This window comes from Tenrec ecaudatus, chromosome 9 (genome assembly GCF_050624435.1).
Source record: "Tenrec ecaudatus isolate mTenEca1 chromosome 9, mTenEca1.hap1, whole genome shotgun sequence".
Taxonomy (NCBI): domain Eukaryota; kingdom Metazoa; phylum Chordata; class Mammalia; order Afrosoricida; family Tenrecidae; genus Tenrec; species Tenrec ecaudatus.
In genome coordinates, this window is record NC_134538.1 from 55,472,129 (window position 1) to 55,494,215 (window position 22,087).

A 22,087-nucleotide genomic window follows, 5' to 3' on the forward strand; every position below is an offset into this window, starting at 1 on the left:
AACTAGCCCCGCAAAATTCCCACAATGGTCAACTGAGGTCCTGGGACCAGAGGAAGGCACAGCAGACCCTGCCCTACCCCCACGTTCCTGGTTCCTGGCCTCCCTTCTGCTTTGTCTTCTCTGGCTGGTACTTGAACCTGCTGTCAGCAAATACCTCCCGTGCTTGAAGCCACATCTCAGACTGCTTTTGCATGTAGTCCAGGCACAGCATGCAGTTGCGGTGCCTGCATTTGCTGTGTGACCTTGGACTAGTCATTGATCTTCCTTGCCTCTGGTTTTGGTTTTCTTTTCCTGCTGTAAAAGCAGTTGAAAAACACCTAGTAGGGTTACGCTATCCCAGCTAGTGGGTTAATGAATAACTGGGATCTAGTCCAAGAAGGCCGTAGCAGGTGGAAGTTCTGGGCAGCCTTCTGAGGTCCCCTGGAGGGGTGTGCCCAAGGCCAGTGGGGAAGTAGTCCTGTAGAGGAGAATTGGTCCAGGGCTAGGACTGCCAGGAGCAAACAGAGGCATGGTCAGGGCGGTGTCCGGGGGCGTGTGCTCAGTTGGTGACCTTAACCTAGGCGGGGCCTCCTGGCCCGGCTTGAATGTAGAGCTAGCTCACTGCCAGTCACTTAGTTTATGTACATCAGCCAGAGGTCTCTGCTTTGCCTTTTGCTGTCTCCCCAGAGCTGCCATCTCTCCCAGCCGCCCCTGGGTCTTGGTCGCCTGCGTCACGGCGGATCGGGACTGACTGGTGAGTGGAGGGCTGGGCCTGCGGAGAAGGCGCGGCTCCACTTTCGCTCTGGGATTACCACTTGGCGGAGTGTTGGCTCCTCGCCTGCCAGGCCAGGTCCCCCATGGCGTTGGCCGGCGCCAGCTGACCGGGGCGGCTGGCTGGTCCAGCGCCGGGGCCGGAAAGGGTGCTGGGAGCCAGGAAGAGAGGGAGGGGCGGCTGGCCCGAGGATCTGGAAGGGGGGCAGCCCGCAGACCGTGGCTCCTCCTGGCCGCGTCCAAGCTGCCTTTTCCCAGGGTCCCTGCCGCCCAGTCTCCGCCCAGCACCGTGCGGACCCAGCTCGGCGGGGAGCAGGAGGGAGGACTGCGCCTGGGACGCCGCGAGCGGCGCCTGCCCCCCACCCCCGGTCGGGGGTTGCCAGCCGCAGGGGATCCGTGCCCCGCGCCCCCAGGCAGAGCGTGGGAGACTTGGTGACGACGTCAGTGACAGAGTGGCAGGGCTCCCCTTGCACGGTTATGTTTCAAACAATTTAACAACTGTTCAATTGGGGGGTGCAACCTTGTCGCCTTCTCCAGCACCGCCAAAGAGACATTTTCTCGTAAGTGTTAGAGGAAACCATCGCTAATATGCTTGGGAGGTTGGGGACGTTCACACGCCTTTTCTCAGCCTGCGGGCGTCGGAAGGACCTCCCCGGGGAAGGGGTGCTGACGCCCCTGGCGTGGGCGCGCTCGTTTCCTTCTCAATCCCGTGGCCCAGGTGGCTTTCCTGTCCGCCGCCTGGGGCCTGGAGGGGTGTACCCGCCCCCACCCCCCTTAGGTCTATCTCACACCAAGCTGCGACCCTTGGATGGTGCGGATTGGTCGTGAAGCCTATGGAGGCGATTTTCAGGAGGCTTCTCAAAGAGCTCTCTCTCTCTCTCTCTCTCTCTCTCTCTCTCTCTCTCTCTCTCTCTCTCTCTCTCTTTTTCTCTCTCTCTCTCTCTCTCCACACATTTCCCTGTTTCAGAATCCCTTGCTTTCACTGCTTCTACTTGACTCTTTACAAACCCAGTTGGTTGCTCTCAATTGCTGTCATTTTTATTATACACATTAAATCTCTTCGTTACTTCCTTGAGTAGAAAGAATGTCTTAATCTGCATGTTCCTCATCTTGGTTTCCTGCTGAGAGGCTGGTGTAATCTTCCTGTAAGCAGCTCAGTGCGAACCCACTGACTACTCATTGGGTCAGACACAAATGAGATTCTTAATTCTGACACTTTTAGCATGTGGGGCATTATTGCAATTTTAGCTAGAAAGGGTAAATTTCTTCTTTATTTACATGGGTTTTTATTAACATGGACTTTTGTTGTCCTTACTAATCATGCAATTAATCTAAACTCATTTGAAAAACAAAATGTAAAACAGAAAAATAAAACTTATCAGTGTTCCTATTTCCTAATGATAAACACCGGAAATTTATCTCACAGATTTACTTTTGAAATATGTTCACTCAGAAAGTATTAAAAATGGTTTTACAATAAGCCGTTTATACTAGTAACCACTCTATCCAACTTTAGTTTGAGAGTTTAAAACTGAAAGAAGACATTGGTTCTGGTAACAAATAAGTGAGCCCTTGATACTCATAGCAAAGGTTCAGATCCAGGTGAAGTATGACTAATCTTCAAGAAGTGGGAATTGTCCTTCCTAAGGTATGAAGTTTGAGAAAGCGTCGTCATAAAATGCTAGATTGTAAAAGGGATACCTTAAGATATATCGCTTATACCTAAAAGCTATACAATGTCAATATATACAAATGGGAACGGAGAAAAAGGGTTTCATAAAGCCTTTACCCCCCGGGGAAGATGTTGACTTTCTGGGGTGTCATTTGTTGAGCTGATGGATTGGGCTTTGGAAAATCATTCAGCTCTAGGTGGCAGCTCTATCTGGGCAAAGGGTACAAATGCTGTTGTACTGTGACTCTTTCACTCAATCTTTGAAAGGTAGCGTTTTAAAGTAAATGCATCTGTGACAAGATTCGGCCCTGACCATCTTTGTGTTTCTCTTGATCCTCTTTTGGTTCGAGGCCTGGAATTTGCTTATTGGTGATTCCCACAGTTTTGTTCTTGTCCCCAAATTTCCCACCTACCTGGTTTTCATTTTTTTTAATTTAAATTAGATTTTCTTTAGTTATTTGTTGGTACATGTGTTATTGTTAGAGACAATAGAGATCTGGTATAAACTTCACTTTCTCCCAGTAGTAACATTTTATAAAACTAAAATATAATATTAGAATGAGATATTAACTTTGATACAACCCACTGAACGTACTCAGATTTTCCCAGTTTAACTTGTACTCATTTGTGTGTGTGAGAATTCAATTGTCTACTCCCTCCCACAAAAAAAAAATCACAGTCTAAGACAGATTAGGAAAGAGCTGGAGCTTTCAATCCTGATTTTTCATGTTCAGATGACTTTGAAAAATTTCCCCAAGTCAACACATATGGGCTCAACACTCCATTCATCCAGTTAACATTGTAATTTGTAGCATATTATAGCAGCCTGAGCCATTTTCAATTTTCTTTCCCCCCCGACTAAAGAACAATGTGTTTTTCTCCCCTGTAAGAAGAATGTGTTTTAGCTCCACACTCTCACTCTGTGGCATTCACCCACTTGACCAGCAGGTACAGACCAGACACCTGATCTTTGAGTTGAACCCAAGAGCAAAGAATGCTCAGGCAGAGGGCTGACTGAACCTGAAAAATTAGCTGCTTGGTAGATGTTGAGAATCCTATAATACCCTGTTTCCCCAAAAGTAAGACATACCCCCAAAATAAGACCTACTTACAGTTTTGCCTCTCGCTGAAATATAAGGCACCCCCCAAAATAAGACCTTCCCGAAAATAAGCCCCCCCGAAGCTACTGTAACTCTGGATTCTTGACCGTAGTGGCAGGCACTGCCAGGCAGCTCACTGTTGGCTGCAGCGTAGCGGAGCAGACAGGAAGTGTGAGGTCTCTTTTAATAAAACATTAAATGTGTACTGTATTCTTCTTCATGAAAAAATAAGACATCCCCTGAAATATAAGACCTAGCACATCTTTGGGAGCAAAAATTAATTTAAGACACTGTCTTATTTCCTGGGAAACAGGGTAAGTGATGACACCCTATCCAGAAGCCTTGACATTGGATTCCATTTTTGAACATCTGTTACAGACACACTCAATTACCATAACTCCACCCATGTAGATCCAATTCCTCCACCCGGTTCATCAATTACCATAATGCCTTTTCCACTTAACCACTTGTAAAAGCCTGCTCCTTTCCCATGTTAGGTGTAACAGTGGTCTGCATTGCCTTAGAGCCCCTAAGACGTCTCCCCTAGCAAGGTACTTTTCTCTTAACAAATCTTCTTGCTTGTACAGTAAGTTCGACAAACTTATTCTTAATTGGGCAAGGGAAAGAACTTCATCTGTGGGGCACTCCTGCAACAAGTCAAGATGCTGAACAGTTCTAATATCACAAGGATCTATTATGTATCGATTTTATTACCGGAGAGGGCTAGAGGTACCAGGCCTTTCCTCCATCAGTTTTTGTCACCCTGGCAACAAAGTATTTAGATGAGAGATGGTATTCAGACAAGAAATGAATACGCTCACACAAATTAAGTGAGTTTATTAATGGGTCAAGTCAGCACCAATGTATAGGTAGGCACCACAGCAAGTCCGAGAGATACTTGGGATGGAAATTTGAGCGTTCTGTTTGCTCATGGTGTCATGGTGGACCTTCTGCTATTGGCTGCCTTTTCACAGTGCACCTCCCTCCCTTTTACAGAGGGTACACATGTACCCCAGAGTTCATGTTGTGCTCTTGTTGCCAGGCCAGACACCAAAGGTGGATTCTATCATGGGGGGTTGGTGTGAATATCCTGCTTATCTCCATCTCCATCCTTTCATTGTCTTCTCTTCGGAAACTATTGATAGGAAATGTGTCTTCTTTGCCACCCGACCTTTCTCTTGCTTGGAAGATATTAGTAAAGGAAATATGTCTTCATCTCTCTTTGTATTAGGAATTCCTTCCATGGTTCTCCTGTCCCCTTACCCTGGGCCTAGTTGGCTGGCCTTCCTATCATTACCTCTCACATAATAACTTCAAAGTTCTATTGGAAGTTGAGGGATGTAGATCATCCTCCTGTACCTGCATCCTGCTGGACAGGGGCATAGAGCTGATTTGGATGACACCACTTTAGTCCCTATCTGGGCAGGGGGTTGTGGGGAAAGGATGTGTATGGAATTTGGTAGCTGCCCGATCTGGAGAGTGTAAGAGTAAGCTAGAGCATGTGGGAAGGACAACCAAGCTGTGGTCTCACAGTTTCCATCGTGGAAGAGACAAAATGGACAAGGGCATTAAAAACATGTGTATCAAAAGACTTCATTTTAAAAAGTAACAAGAGAGCCCATGGAGTGGGAACATTTCGTTGACAACGACACAATGTCCAAAGGATTAATCTCTAAAATCTATATAATGTTTTAATACCTCAATACGGAAAAGATAAGTCAATTAAAAAGTGGGCAAAGGACATGAACAGTTCACCAAGATGACGTCCAAATGGTCAACAGACACATGAATAAATGCTCATGGTCACTTGCCATCTGGGGGAGGCAAATCAAATAATGATGTGATATCACTTACAGTGACAATGACGGCTGTTTTAGCTTGGGTTCCCTAGAGAAGCAAAACTAGTGACACTTGTATGTGTTATATCTAAAAAGAGAATTCTATCAAGGAAAGGCTTACACAGTTGTAGAAAGAGGTAAATCTAGTCTGGTTCAAGTCAGACTTTTCCTAGATTGAAGCTGATGAACAGGAAGCAGAATGACAAAGCCAAGACAGCAGAGTCACAGGGTGGTGGATTCAGAAGTCCAAGGCTGGCTGAATGAATCCACTGTTGGTAGTCCACTGATGACTCCTGGGATTGGCAGACGACACAATAGGAGATGAACCAGACCAGGATTCAGCTCTGGCAGAAGGTGATGGACTAAAGCAGCGTTGGTTCTGTTGCTCTCTCCTTCTTATGGAAAAAGGCTTCTGATACCAATGCACTGTCATCACCAGGCTGTGACACAAATGAGAGATATGAGCTCTGTCCCGACTCGTACCCAGGAGTGTTTATTTGACATAGTCCCTAACCATCAGCCAAGTTAAACAAGCAAAAAACAGAAAGAAAGAACATAACAAATGCTGGCGAGGCTCACAGAGAGGTGGGAACCTCATCCACTGTTTGTGAGAATGTAACTATGTGTGACCACTGTGGGTTGTACTATGGTGGCTTGTGTGTGGCTGTGATCCTGTAAGCCAGTGGTTCTCAACTTTTAATATAGTTCCTCAGGTTGTGGTGATCCCCCCCAACCATAAAATTATTTTTGTTGCTGTGTCATAACTGTACCTTTGCTACTGCTATGAATTGGACAACCCCTGTGAAAGGGTTTGACTCCCAAGGGGTTGTGACCCACCGGTTGAGAACTGCTGCTGTAAGCTATACCACTGGTATTTCAAATCCCAGCAGTCACCCAAAGTGAACGTGTTTCAGTGGAGCTTCCAGTTTTCTTCTGAGCAGAAAACAGCAGACTTGTCTCCTTACTTTAAATGAAAGAGTCACTGCAAAATCTTATGCATAGCTAACAGGCTAAAGGATGAATCAGAATATTGTCAGCAGTAGGGCCAGAGAATGGGCCCCTCAGCTCCACAGGTACCCGAATTGTGACTGAGGGAGCGGATTCCTCTTGAGTGGAATCAACCATGGCGAAGTGAATCAGGTACAGCCTGTGAGAGTGGAGCTTTTGGGATCTTCATTTGCAGATGGATCATAAGACAAGATAAGGAGAAACAGCAGCAAACATCTGCTAGTGATCAGAACTTGGAATGTGAGAAGTGTGAATCTAGGAAAATTGGGAGTTCTCAAAAATGAAATGGAATGCATAAAAGTTTGTATCTTCATCATTAGTGAACTGAAATGGACTGATATTTACCATTTTGCAACAGAAAATCTTATGATTTTTACTATGCTGGGAATACCACAATCAAGAGGAATGGGGTGACATTCATTGTCAAATAGGATATTGTAAAAATCCATCATGAAGTATAATGCTGTCTGCAATAGCATTATATCTATCCGCCTTCAATGAAATTCAGTCAGTACAAATATTAATCAAATTTATGCCCCAACCACAAAAGCCAGTGATGAAGATATTAAAGAATTCTACCAAGGATTTCAGTCAGAAATTGATCCAATATGCAGTCAGATACATTGATAATTACTGATGATTGGAATGTAAAAGTTGGGGGAAAAAGAGGAAAGAACAGTAGTAGGAACATATGGTCTTGGTGATAGAAATGAAGCTGGGGATCATATGATAGAATTTTGCAAACCCAACAACGTATTCACAGAAATACCTTTTCAGCAACATAAAAAAAACTATATGCATGGACTTCTACAGATAGAATACACAGAAAACAAATTGACTACATCTGTGGGAAGAGACTACGGAGACGTTCAAGATCACCAGCTAACACCAGAGCAGAACTAACTGTAACAGACCATCAATTGCTCATATGTACATGCAGGATAAAGCTGAAGAATATTCTTAAAAAGTTCACAAGAGCCAAAATACAATCTTGAGTCAAAGCCACCTGAATTTTGAGAACATCTGAAGAACAGATTTGATGCACTGAACAACAGTGACAGCAGACCTGATGGCCTGTGGGAGGAAAACCAGACCATCATTCACAAGGAAAGCAAAAGGGACATTGAAAAGACAGGGAAGAAAGAAAAGATCAAAGTGGATGTCAGAAGAGACTATGGACTAAGAGACTATTTTCTTACAGCAAATAGAAGAAAGGATGAAGTCAGAGAACTGAATAGGAGATTTTGGTCCATCTACGTATGTTATGTGGCTCGGAAGTTCATTTATTAAAAATTTAAAGAATATTATTCAGATAAAGGTGACTTCATTTCTTTATAAAAATATATTTGTGGCTCTCAAATAGTTTTTAAATTGTTGTGACAGACAGGATTGGCTCTTTCATCTCAAAAATTTGCCAACCCCTGGGCTAGACTGTTGAAGAGTATTGACTTGGGTGACATGGAAGTTTGTAGTCCACAGAAACAAACAAACCAAACACCGAAAACACTCAGGTAAACCTGCTGCTGTAAGTTTCAAGAGTAGATCAATCAGGGAGCACATGAGGGGTGAATTAATGGGGCATCTGATGAGTGGTTTAACAGTTGCTGATCTAAAATGTAAATTATCACCTAGTTTGGAAGGGGAAAAAGTATGAACTTATTCCAGCATTCAGTCTTAAACCCCAAATCCCGTGTCTGAAGCAGCTAAATCAAGTATGTGTTAAACTCTGGGCACATTCCATTCCAAGTACAATTTCTTTCTATTTGTTATGAATCCTAGAGTATAAGTAACCTGTTTCTACAACACCATGGCAGTGTGGCAGTTAGATTTTATATCAACTTGCATTGGTGTAGGGTTAGTGTCAATCAGCTCACAGCCTGATGGTGCCTTCTGCGGAGGGGTGGGGGTAGCCTTTTCTACAAGAAAGAAAGTTAAAAACAACCTCCTCTCTCCACCTTCACCTTCCTGCTGGCTGGGAACCTGTGCCTGCCTCCTAGGGCAGCCACATGTGGGTTGTCCGACCTTGAGAGATGGAGCCACTCTGCCACACTTCTACCCACTGTGGATCCATGCATCCATATGCACCTGCCTGCTTGCTTCCCACTTCACTTTGCTGTGTCACCAGAGGTTCCAGCGAGCATCAGACCTAGGGGCTTGAGTTGGACTAGGCTGGGATGTCTTCTTGATGTAAAATCACTCCTTGATACAAAGTTCTTTCTGATACATATTTGAGTGTTTCTCTAGACTTTGAGTGTTTCTCTAGACAACCCAACCTAACAGGTAGTCCAGGCTTACAGTAGAGATTCCCATTGCAGAGGAAAGCTAAAGAGATAACTGGTAACAATATCCACAAAGAAAAACTTCATTTCTCCCAAACAAGGACACTTTCACAGGTCCAGGTGTATAACTTTAAGATATCGTTTTAACGGGCACGATTAAATCCGTAGCAGTGGATACAATTGGGTCCATCATAGAAAACCTTTGTGTGTACATAAAGCATCTTCACACACAGAGTCCCTGGGTAGTACAAATGCGTAAGCAATACCCTACTCACCAAAAAGTTGCTGACTTGATCCCACCCGGAGGCCTGGTGATCTGCTACAGAAAGGTCACAGGCTTGAATCCCGTATGGAGCACAATCCTACTTGGCACAAATGGTGGCACTCTGAGTTAGGATTGACTAGATGACAACTGACAACAACGCAAACGTGTAAAAAATTTTACTGTTGTATTGGAGTTTTTCACTTATTAAGTGTGACTTCAACGACTCTTCTGTGACATTGGTTCCTATTGAATGGGTTCACTCTTGTGTTTGTCCCCCAGGGTCCTGTGCAATCTAAAGAATGGCTACTGCAGGAGACAAAACAAAAGAAACTGGAAACAACAACAAGTAAGTAAGATTCCAACTCCTACCTGGTTGGAAGGTGTTTATTGTGCTTACTTCACGCAAGCATTTTTCTGAGAATGTGACATATAGTAACATGTTTTTTTTCCCCTCGTGACAGAGACTAAAGGCTCACAATTCGGATGATTAAACATCTGAGCATCTGGTAGCTAGAGCACTATTGGTAATGTCTTTTATGGAACGAGGCAGACCAACACTCAAATGGGGGTCAATACAAAACCAAATACACCATTGTAGAGTCAATTCTGACTCTCACAGAGGGTTGCTGAGACTACATCTCTCGCGGAAAAGAGAGCTTCATCCTTCTTGTGGAATCGACGACCAGTACCTAACCAACAGCGCCACCACACCACGACCCCTTAAATCAGGATCGACGAGAGTTTTATTTTATATATGACTCTTACTATTCAAAAAAAATCTTCTATGCATTTTCCATTTCCTTTTGGTTCTAAATCTTCAAACTCCCCCCCCCCCCTTCTTTCTTTGCAGTTTTCCATAATTCTAGATTGTTCTCCTCAGGACATAATGTCTCTTTGTTGCTGTTGTTATTCACCAGAAGAAAAAGTTCATTTGATTGTATCACAGTTTAGAAATTAACATTGAAACATAAGATCGTCACAGAGGGAGAGGACAGGGAAGACTCAATAGTCAAATTCTCACTTTCCATGGGACACCGGGCTCCGTTCTCTGCAGGCCCTTTCAGCATGGCTGTCGATGGAGGCTTGTGTGTTGCCATTGGTGAATAGGATAAGTGGGGCGTCCAGACTAAGGTGGGCTATGAAGTAGCCTTGGTGATCTGCTTCAGAAAATCAGTCTGTGAAAGCCCCATGACTCTCGCTGGTCTAATCCCATTGCACATTCCATCACAATTCATTGGGGTCCACTTGATGGCCACTAAAAACAATAATAAATTGTTTACTTACACAATAGCATTCAATCTTTTTCCTTTGAATTAATTTATGTTTTGTCATCAAAATATAATGAAGGTACAATAAACTACATACTTTATGTGCTCCATTCAATACATTTATTTTTCCCGTTTTACATTTTCTTTTTCTTTCTCCCCCTCTCTTTTTTTATAGCTCTATTGGCATACAATTCATACATCACACAATTCATCAGTCCAACCTCATCAAGAAGAGCCTGACACCTATTACCACAATCAGCTCCAGAACACCGTCCTCATTCCCATTCCCATTCTCAGCTCCCCTCTTTCCCCAACCTTTCCCACCACACCCCTAAGGAAACACCAGTCCAGCCACTGTCTCCATCAGTCTGCCTCTCCTGGATTTCATATACAGAAAAATATTAAAATAATAATAGCAATAATAATAAAACTAGCAACAACAACAAAGCAAAACAGACAATGAAATGAAATGAATACAGAAAACACTGAAAACCAGCACAAATCCATAAAGGATCACAAAGGAGATCAAATGATAGGGTACCACACCCTATGACAAAATGGCTTAATTCTGATTCTTATATGGATTCTTAATTTGGTGGATTTTCTAATTTATCTGTCAATTTTTAGGCCTGGGGAATCTAAGTCTTCCTCATTCCTCAGTTGTCTACTCATCTGCTGGTATTACCTGAGACATCCTGTCCCTTTTCAATGATCTTTGTTCAGACCTGACCACTTTTTCCACTTCTACTGTACAGCAAGGGAAAGATGAAATTTTCTACGCCCTTAAAGATCTCCTGTCCTGGACACCCACAGTGGCAGTTCTGCTCTCTCATCTGGGTCAGAATCAACTCAATGGCAATGAGATTTTGCCAAGACCCGCCTGCACCCCCGCATTTGGACTCTGTGATGCTGACTTGTCTTCCTGTCTGTCTTCTTTGTAAGTGTTCTAAGAAATTCTCGGGAATTTCTGCGACTTCTCTGACACCTCTTTGAACTCTCCAGTGGTGTTCGCACATCCAAAGAACTACCCCCACCCGACCCTTGCCCCTCGTCGGTCTGGTATCCCTGATAGCATTTTTGGACATAACAAGAATAGAAAGCCTTTTTATTGAACTATTATTATCCTTAAGGAACTCTGACGGTACAGTGGAAGACATATGAGGCTGTCTGCTCCTATAAAGATTTACAATTTTGGAAACCCAAAGGGGATAGTCCACTACGTCTTATAAGTTTTATATTAGTTGGAGTAGACTTGATGGTGGTGGGTTTAAATGTGTGTATGTGTGTGTGTGTGTGTGTGTGTGTGTATTCTTGAAGTCTGAGTCATGGACACAGCCCTTCATTGGTCTCTCATTAGGAATGTGACCTCAAACCTTCAAACCCATAGGCTTCAAGTCAATTCCGACCCTCATTGACCTTCTAGGACAGTGAGACAGAGTCCAACTGCCCCTGTGAGTTTATAAGGCTGCAGATCTTTATGCGAGCAAACAGCCTCATCTTTCTCCCACAAAACAACTGGTATCTTTAAAAGGTCTACCATGGAATTAGCAGCCAGATGCTTAACCTACAGGGACACCAGGACTACTTATCAAACCTTTAAATTGGGATAATAATACCTAGACTATATAGTCGTTGTAAACATTAAATGAATTAATACCTGCAAGCCTTGGTGGGGCAGACTTACGTTCTTAGCTGCCAGCCAATAGGTTAGCCATTTGAGCCCACCGCACAGATCTGTGGGAGTAAGATCGGGTGCTTTGCTTCTGTAAAAAGCACAGCCAAGAAAACCCTATGGGCCAGTTCTACTCCGTCACAAGAGAGGTCAACGAGCCCCAAACAAGTCAGCACCCAACAACAAACTTGAGATCATTGCTACCTTAAAGTCTAGGGGAACCATCTCTTCACCAGGGCGAGGCTCTGGTGGGCTCTCTGTTCATAAGTACCTCTCTGAAGACATGCTTGCAAGAAGTGGGGGTTGTGGTTCAGTGATAAAATCCCCAGCTTCTCTGGGAGGACCCACCTCGGATTCCTGTTTAGTGTGCCCTATGGACAGTTGCCACTCGTCTGTCACTGAAGGCCTGCATGCTGCTTTGATTCAGAGAAGGTTTCAGCACAGCTGACAGACTAGGAAGAGAGGCCTGGCAATGCACACCTGAAAATCAGAAGGATCTGATTCACAACGAACCTTAGGTGTGGTGTAGAAGTGGGCTGTGTTCTGTAAGTCAGGCGTCTACTTGACAGCACTAATGTCAAGGAAGACATTTGGGCCAGTTTATATAATAGTTGGTAGTGTTTTTTTTAATTAAAAATCATTTTACGGGAGCTCTTATAACAATCCATATGTCTCCATATGTCAATTGTATACAGAATATTTGTACATATGTTGCCATCATTATTTTCTAAACATTTACTTTCTATTGAGTGCTTGTTATCCGCTCCTCCTTTTTCCCTCCTCATGCACCCCCTTCTTCGTGTTCCTTGATAAATTATAAATTATTTTCGTATCTTACACTGACTGCTGTCTCCCTTCCTCTATGATTTCTGTTGTTCATCCCCCATGGGGGTGGGTGGTGGGGGTGGTTATGTGTTAACCACTGAAATCCGTTCCCACTTCCTCCCCTCTCCTCCCCACTTTTCCCCTACCCTCCTGGTATCGCTACTCCCATTCCTGTTCCTAAATTCTGTGTGTCGTGAGCTCTTATCTCTTATTTGTATCTGTGCACCTGCTCCAGTCTAGCCTGCCATGAAAGGCAAGACTGAGGTCATGATAGTTGGGGGTGAGGAAGCCTCAAGGAACCAGAAGAATAGTGTGTATTTCATCGGTGCTATACTGTGCCCTGGTTGAGTCATCCCTTCCTTGTGGCACTTCTGTGAGGGATGTCCCGTTGTGTACAGATGGGCTTTGGGTCCTTGCTCTGATCCCCCTCATTCTCAACAATATGGGTTTTTTATTTGTTTGTGTTTGTTTGTTGGGTCTTCTGATGCCTGTTGCCAGATCTCATCAACACCTCATGATTGTCCAGGCTGGTGTGCTTCTTCCCTGTGGGCTTATTGCTTCTCTGCTAGATGGCTGCTTGGTTAACTTCGAGCCTTTCACACCCATATACTATATATTTTGAAAGCCAGACACCATCAGCTTTTTTCACCACATTTGCTTTTTGCACCCATTTTGTCATCAGTGATTGTGCCAGGAGGGTGAGCATCACAGAATGCCAGGTTGGTAGAACAAAGTGTTCTTGCCATGGGGAGGGCCTGAGCAGAGGCTGGAATCTGTCCACGAGATCAGTGTACTGCCACAGAAAGATATGTCCCGAGGCCAATACCTCTAGCATTTTCTTTTCCTTGTTGATGAACCCTTAGCATTGGAAGCTTGTTCCCAGTCATTTAGACTCTCGTGCATTATATGCACATGTAATGCTCAGGGAATGTGCACTGAGGAAGATGACACCCACCCTAAAGCTAGCAGAAAATCACTTAAACTTGTGTATGGACTCGAGACATATTTTCCCAAATAATACTTCTTTGACTTGCGATTTTAAGAGCCTTTGAGTCACTGTGTTGTTTCAGTTCGCTGTGTGCTGTGATACGTGTCTAAGTCACCGTGTTTCAGTTCGCCATGTGCTGTGGTACACGTCAAGTTTACATAGCACTACGCTCATTCTTGTTTTTCAGTTACACCCAGTTTCCTTCCCTGTCTCTTCCTGGAATTAAGAATAAAAGAGAGCTTTTCTATTTTGAAATGGTAATAAAGTTGCCTTAACCACATCCTGTTTTGTCAACAGCGATGCTTGCTCATCAGTGCCTCTAATACGTACACAAGGTGCGTTCATAATATCCTGAGGGAGAAGAGGAACCATAATTATATTAAAAATAATTGTCATTAACCTAAGAGCAGCTTAAGAAGCTGTGTCGGTTTGGTTTTCAGGATTTTAGATTGGTCTAGAGATCAAAAAGGCTTTCTGGGAGTCTTGGGATTGTCCTCACTACACACACGGAGAACAGCATTTTTCCGTGGGAAGGATGTGGGCTGAAGGATCTGATAAGTGGGCTTCTGTGCCTGGAGCGGGTTAGTTGGCCTTGCTGAGCAAAATGTACAACATCGTGGCTTACATGCAGCAATGCAAGTGAAAACGAGATCCTCGGAGACCACGGGGTTTACACTGTGCCAACAGCATTCCCTTGCAGATGACTCAAAGATGGGCCGTGCTGGTGACAAGTGGACTCGGATTCTTGGTGGCCCTGGAGCAGCAGGTAGAACTGGCTGTCACTATGCGCCTGAAGGAGAGCCTGCGGTCTCCCAAACTCTCCCACGTAGCAACCAGCGGCCTTGTCCTCTCCCTCTCCATCCCTCTCTTCTTGCCTCTTTCCCTTTGATCTTTTAGTTTCTTGTTTACATGTCCTTTCTATATCAGTCCTTTCTAAATGTTCATTAGTTAATCTGTGCCTCGTTATGGGGGAATAGGGAAGGAGGGGAACATAGAGGGACTTTATAAAAGGTGAAGCCGTTGGCTCTGGCTAAGGAATGAGAAGGGGTATCTGTAAATTACGGGAGCTTTGGCGTCTAGGCTGTGGGTGCTAAATCCTGGAGAAAACATGACATTTCAACCCTATGCCTGTGTGTTGTGGGGATTTGGAGATAGATAAGACATGGTTATTTGCTTCAAATATTTTTGATACTGGAGATTATTATAGTTGTAGAAATAATTATAATAAAACAGATGAGTCATCATGTGGCTCATCTGGAGAAACATAGTAGATGAACTTCTATGAGGGAAAGCGAGGGCAGGCTTGTATTTCTGACACAATGAGAGGCAGGAGGAGACAATGAAGACCAAAAGGTCAGTTGGTGGGCTGAAGAATGGCCCGCCGAGAGGGTCTTGTCCGAGAAATAGAGGGTGTTCAGAAATATTAAAACTAGTTAGGATGTTGGGTGTTATAGAAAGATACAGGAGGATGGGGACTACGAAATGAAAATTTAGTTATTAGTGGCATTTGAAACATGAGTTTTAGTAGTTAGTGAAATAAATAAGGAGCGTGAGTGGTGAGATTGAGGGGGGCAGAGTGAGCAGTCTTGTCATTCTCAGGATGCATTAACAGCATTTGCTACCTGGAATTTGAAAGTGGAAAGGAGGACTAGAGACAGGGGTAGTTGCCCGTAGACTTTATTTTCTGCAAGTTTCATGAGCCGTTAATTGTTCAATAAATCTACTCTTCTTAGAAACCATTAGGTAAGGAGCCACAGAGAATGTTTTAATCAGTTTCTTAGTTGCTGCCATCTAGCTTTATCCATAGTTAGTATTTCAAAGCATGGCTTCTCCTTAGATCCCCACATTTTCTCCCGGGTTTTTAGCTGTTAACCAGTAGGCATCACACCAAGATTTGTGCTCAGCTTCAAGTCCCTATCTATAATTGCCTTTTTGAGAACACATTCCTACCAGTGCATTCAGAAGCAGGTCCAATCTGTCTATTGAATCTCTACTGCTTGGATTCTCTATCATGACTGGGGACAAAACTGTCATGGAAGCCAGCAATCTGAAACGGCCCGTGCTGTTGTTAGGTGCCATCAAATTGGCTCCAACTCAGACCAACCCTGTGAACCACACAACGAGACATTGGCCCGCCCGGTCTGTCTTCACCATTGCCACGTGTGAGCCCTGTGTGGTAGCCATGGCGTCAATCTAGTGCCTGGAGGATCTTCCTCTTTTGCATTGGACCTCCGCTTTACTAAGTGAGATGTCCTTTGTCGGGGTCTCTTCTGACAAGAGGGCTGAAGAACGTGAGATAAAATCGTTCCATCCTTGCTTCTCAGGAGCACTCTGGGAGGACAGCCTCCAAGAGGGATTTGTTTCTTCTAGCTGTTCATGTTGCTTTCTGCATTCTTCCTCAACAACGTCATTCAAATGAGATCAAACACACCCGTTCTTCTTTGGGCTTCCTTGTTCCCTGTTCAGCTTTCACGTGCACATAAGGTGACTGAAAGTACCATAGCCTTGGTCAGGTGCACCTTAGCCCTCAACCTGACACCTTTGCCCTTTAAAGAGGGATATGCGGCAGTTTCACCCACGCAATACATCATTTGGTTTCCAGATGCTTCCATGTGCATTAACACTGGATCCAAGTCAAACGAAATCTTTGTCAACTTCAATCTTCTCTCTGTTTATCACGACATTGTGTGTCATTCTGTCATTCTGCAGTGTTTCTGTGATGCTGGACGCAGTGCTATCAATATGTCAAATAACAGCAGGTCCACCAGAGTGAACAGGTTTCAGGAAATAGCCCCAGCTAAGAACCGACTAGGAAGGAAGAACAGGTGATCCACTTCTGAGGAATTAACCACCAAAAACTTTATACATAATGGTGGAATATTGTCAGAACTGGTTTTCCAGACACCATTTTATTTCATAGATTCATTAAATCAGACCTTTTAAGTTCAATTATTTCTTATCTTCTTAAGTATTTTATTTTTCTACTTATTCCTCGTGCCTTAGTTCAAATCCTCCTCTTGCCTGGTCTGAAAACTACCAGTCTACTCATCACAAAATAAAGCAGAGGAAAAACCCTGATTGAAAAGAAAGCAGGAAATATCTAAAAGCAGGTCATATCTGAAATGATCCAAAAAGGAGATTAACTGATAAGGTGTTCAGATCTTAACCTGGCTGGTTTAGCGACAATCTACTTCTGCACACTAGCCAGGTTCATGGACACATTCCTGGTCCATGGCCAGAGGGAGTCACTGGAGGCTGAGTCTAGGTGGGGACCCTGTCATCCATACCTCTGTAAGACCAGGTGTTCGCTATTTAAGTTCGGTTATCTTTCCTTCCTTTGGATTTGGATTTATTATTTATAATCCTTGGATCACATAAACTGGTATGCTTCCTCCATGCGGACTCAGTTAATACCTCACTTCGATGGCTGCAAGTTTGAAGAAAAGCCTTTAAGATTCCAGATGCAATTTGTTTTGATAGCTAGGTACTATCTGGTTTCTTTAATAAGCTTTGCTGTAGCACCCATATCTTCAGGCATCTCTGTGGAGAGCAGCTAACACTGTGCTATCATTCCCCTGACCTCGGCTTCCATCTGTTTTTCTTATTAGATTTGGAGCTTCTCAGAGGCACGGCATATGCTTTACAGTTGCTTTCTCGGAGGTCTAACATCATGATTGACACGGAGTAGCTATTAAATATAGGTGTTCATTTATAACTTAGTTGTTAATATTTTCATATTCAATTATTTAAATCAGTCCATTGATTTTATGAATTATTTATAAAATCACTTCTTTTAAAAATGTTTCTTTTATAAAATTTAATTGTTTTATTAATTTATTAAATTATTTAATGTTAAAATATTGAATGTTTTAAATAATGACTCAAACCTAAAACAAAGAAAAATAGAAATGTTCATAATTATCCAGTGTGCCTGTTTGATACTCTCAGTTAGTTTTGAAATATTGGTAAAAATTATGAGCAAGATGCTTAGGGTATGAAAAGTCAGAGCAAAGCAGCTACTCTTTTCTTTTTTTTTTTTTCATTGTGCAACCCACTTCAGTGCCTTAAACCCACCAGGTAAAACCAGGCAATGGTTCGGGGTGACAGTTTGCTTTGGCTTGGGACACTGTGAGAGGCCCATGGGATCGGACCTGCCACAAATCCAAACCTATGCACAAGGCAGCTACTCTTATGAAGTCTTCCCCCCCCCAATAGTTTTATTTAATCATTCAATCATATTAAGAAGAGTTTTACAATCATCACCATAGACATCTTCTCATACTTTCTATTTAATAAACATATTTATAATAAACACATATATTCAATAAATTATATATTTAATAAACATTTTCATTTCATACTCTGTATATTAATAAGTAATTTTAATGGAACATAATTCAAATATCATACAATTCAATACTTCAATCGTATCAAGAAGTGTTATACAATCATTACCACAATTAATTTTAGAAGATTTTCTTCTTTCTTGTATTCCTTGCTTCCCAACCCTTGCTTCCCAACCCCTTCTGCCATTCAGGTGGGCTCCATTCATCCAGTGACTGTCTCTATAGACTCACCCATCCTGGATTTCACATACCGAAAAACGTACAAAAACATAACGCAAAGAGTCAAAAAATGAACAGCAATAACAAAATAAAATAGAGAAAAACCCTAGTTGAAAAGAGAACAGTCAATATTGAAAACTAGAATACTTTAAAATGGCTCAAAAGGGATGGCGTGTTCGATTTTAACTAAGCTGCACCTGCCATCATCCTCTGTTCAGTGCGCTCTGTGTGAGAGCGGCTATTCACATCCTGGTCTATGCGCAGAGGGAATTCACCTGAGACTCAATTCATGTGTGCCTCCCCTTTAAGTTGAACCGACAGAACTTAAATGGGTCAAAGGGGGATCAAATCAGATGTTATATTTTAACCTGACGATACCCACGGTACCAATGTGTACAATACTCTTACAACCCATTTATTTAGCCAATGATAAAGAACTTAAAACACAATTGAGAAAGCGTAGACTGAGTATGAAGCATAATACATGAATTATTGACTTTTAAAGATTACATTCTTAAGTTACTGGACACTATTTACAAAAACAAAGTGGATTGGCAACAAGGCAAACGTTCAATACTATTCATTGTGTAAGACTGTGGTAGTCCAATGACCGTCAGCTCTCTACCCTTGTTATAGCAGTCATCTGCTTTTCTCACACTGTAGTTTCAGTCTTAAGTTTGGGGCTATTGGTAAGTTTGAGATAGATCCCAGTTCATTTAGTGGGGTTTGGTGAGCTTACTTATTTGGCAACATTGCTTCAACAGGAATATATGTGGTACAGACTGTTCTTTGTACGGTGCAGTTATTCTTAAGTTACACAGTGTATCCCAAAAACCAGGCACCTGAGACCTTGCTCTTTTTTCTTTCATTATTTCTCTCTTTCTTTTATTCTTTTCTTGTTTTAGACATTTGCTAACACTCTTATGAACTCAGAAAAACCAAACCAAACCCACTGCCATTGAGTTAATTCTGATATGCATCAACCCTGGAGGACGGAGTAGAACTGACAGTGTGGGTCTGAGACTAGGAGTCCTTATGGGAGCAGACCACCTCAACTTTCTTTTTTGGGGTGTCTGATGGGTTTGAACCACTGACCATGCAGTCAGCAGTGCAATACCACCAGGGCTCAGACTGAGCTCACATGATAGGTGGGTTCTGGGCAGAAAGCCAAACTCTGAAGGAAGAGACAGAAAGGCCTGATTGCTCAGAGCACAGTGATCCATGTGTGTCGTACCTGGCATGTGTTAATCATCATTGAATGTTTCCTTCTGGGGAGTATGTGTGGCTCTGGGAATTAGGAAGCAGTCACAGTACAGTTGAAGAGGTATATTTAAAGTTGGACCTCAAATTTCAAGTCAAAGCACACTCAAAGAGATAGCAGAGATAGCTAGATCTCCTTCAGGCTGGAGACATAACAATCTAGACCTGGGGGATCTCTTTTTGTAAATAACATTTTATTTAAGCACAGCCACATTCATTCATTTATGTGTTGTTTATATACGATTCACATTTCAAATGCTCAGTAGTTGCATGTAACTTAACAGCTGCCATGTTGGACAATAAGGGTTAAACTGTGCCTTGCACTTTGCTGGGAAGTAGCTAGAGATGTTCGTTTGGAAAAAAGCAGGGTTGGAGACAGGCGATGGCTTAAGTACAGACCACAGGTGGCAGCAAATTACTTGATGAGCTTTCAGCCTTGCCAGAATGAGAGTCAGATTCACCTGGCTTCCAGCTCGTCTCCTCTCCTAATGGTTACTTGTTAACCCGTAACCCAGCTTTATACTTGGCCTCGGTTCTTGTTTCCAGCATCTGTTGGTGGCACTAAGTCAAAGACAAAAAAGAAAGGGTGGTCGAAAGCCTCTGGGGCTCTTTATAAGCCTGTGGGTGGGGTGGGGGGAGCTAAAGCCATGTAAGAACAACAGGAGTGAAAGGAAAGCCAGTATTGGAGGTAGAAAGGAAAGTCAACTGGTGACAAGCCAGATAGAATCCAGGCAGGGTCCTGCTTGAATCTTGTCCTGGAGAGGGTATAGTCTTGACACACAGGTGTTGGGATGAATGGCCTGCTGCAAACAATTCCTTAGGTCAGATGAAGCACATCTTTTAGGAGGGCACAGGGAATCATTTAAGGGGCATAAAAGTATATGCTACAAATTGCATTTTTCATGGAAAGAAAAAAATGCTCGTTCCTCGCATGGTTTTCAATATAACGTTTGTCAGAGAGACAACATGAGTCTCAGCTGTGATTCAACGTTTCAAACCTTCCCAATTGTAGGGGGTTTGTCCTGTGCTTCCCTTCAGTATGTCTTCTTTGTAGGAAAGAAGGCCCTTGACTGCCATGTTGATGAGACGTTGCTGTGGGTGTTAGTAGACGCATAATTCAAGGCAATCCCATGACTCTGTGCCATTTTCCCGGTGGGCTGAAGATCAGACTGTTGTCATCCATACGGTTTCCTTACCTGGAATGGCAAGTGCACTGCAAGGTCTTCCTACTTTGTCTGAGTCAGGAAGTGCTGCTGAAGCATGTTCACCATTGTCTGAGGAGTCAGTGACATGTATACAGAGACGGTCATAGATTTAGTTCAAGGGAATGACTCACAGTGCTGTGGAGATGGGCAGGTCCTCAATCTATGGGGAAATTTCATTCAGGCTGTGTGTGGTCAATGAGTCACAAAACAGAAAAGTAGGTAGAGAGCTTTTGGATCATAGGCTTGCATAAGCTGGTGAATCCCAAAATCTGTAGTCAGGTGGAATGCTATTGGCTCACATCCCAAGAACTGGAGTCAGGTCCAGGATCAAGAAATGGGTAATCTTTACCAGAGCATCAAGGGGGGGGGGGAGGAGTCTTCAAAATTTTGTATAAAAAAAAAATAGAATGAGCAGATACAGAATTCATCCACAAACTTTGTGAAGCCCCCTCACTTTAACCGCAAAACCACCGAGAATCATGGCCTGGCCAAGTGGATACATATCCTTAACTATCACATGCATCTAGCAATGTGCAGCCTCCACTGATGGAAGAGAAAGTGGTGGCTGTGCATGAAGTGCATGGGCCGGGAACTGAACTTGAATATCCTGCATTGGAGGTGGAAATTCTATGCTCTCTTTAAGAACCTTTACTGTACATATTATGGCTTAATTTTGGTTTGTTTTTCACTTATAAAAAGTCTTCCTTTGCCTGTACTTGTCAAAGATGAAAGTGGACATTCTCTTTTTAAGTAGAACACTGGGCAGAAATCAATTTGGTCAATTGCCTGAAAAACAATACTGTTCGACTCAGTTAATCATATGATAGACATTTTCCTCAAGGAAACAATGACCAATATAGACACAAGTTTTAACTGAAATATTCATGACACATTATTTATAATGGTGAAAACAAACCTAATGTCACACAATAAGAAAGTTGTTCAATAAATTATACTACACCCTAGAGTATCAGGATATTATGCTGCTGTGCCCGTGCGTGATTGGACATTGCTGTGTACGGGGCATAGAACAAGCTTAGAAGACTATGTGAAACAATATAGTGGTTATGTCCGGTGACAGAATTAGATAAGGGTCTTTTTCTCTTCATATTTCTGTTCATATTCTCTGTGGTGAACATATTACTTTTTAAAACAGAATAAAGTTAAGTCTTGGATCAGTTTGATTGGGGGAGTGGCTAAGTGACAGCACATTGGATTTGTGCACTGATCTGAGTTCTTCCTAATTGCTCTCAGGACAAGGGTCATGGTGTGAAGGAAATGGGATAAGAATAGAGCCAAGACTAGGGAAGGAAGCACATGGGCACAAGAATGTTGTTATCAGGTTCCCAGGGCCTAGCAGTGCCTCCATAACAGAAGATACTTCTCGACAGA

General features: G+C 43.0%; 1 protein-coding gene and 1 non-coding gene across 7 annotated transcripts in view; one reads left to right on the plus strand and one right to left on the minus strand.

Moving 5' to 3' along the window:
* Positions 1 to 525: 525 nt before the first annotated feature.
* UPP1 (uridine phosphorylase 1) overlaps positions 526 to 22,087 on the plus strand; it is a 34,657-nt gene continuing 13,095 nt past the window's right edge. The window contains exons 1-2 of one of the 6 annotated variants that reach the window (XM_075558140.1): positions 526 to 733; positions 9,192 to 9,255. In XM_075558140.1, the coding sequence (XP_075414255.1) occupies positions 9,212 to 9,255 (44 nt within the window). In that variant the 5' untranslated portion in view covers positions 526 to 733; positions 9,192 to 9,211. Of the gene's footprint in view, positions 734 to 797; positions 1,311 to 9,191; positions 9,259 to 22,087 lie in introns of those variants that run through there. The other 5 variants (XM_075558138.1, XM_075558142.1, XM_075558141.1 and 2 more) reach the window with 5 other exon arrangements.
* Positions 17,706 to 17,839, minus strand: LOC142457594 (small nucleolar RNA SNORA42/SNORA80 family). Its single transcript, XR_012786299.1, has one exon. It is a non-coding gene; the product is annotated as a small nucleolar RNA SNORA42/SNORA80 family (small nucleolar RNA).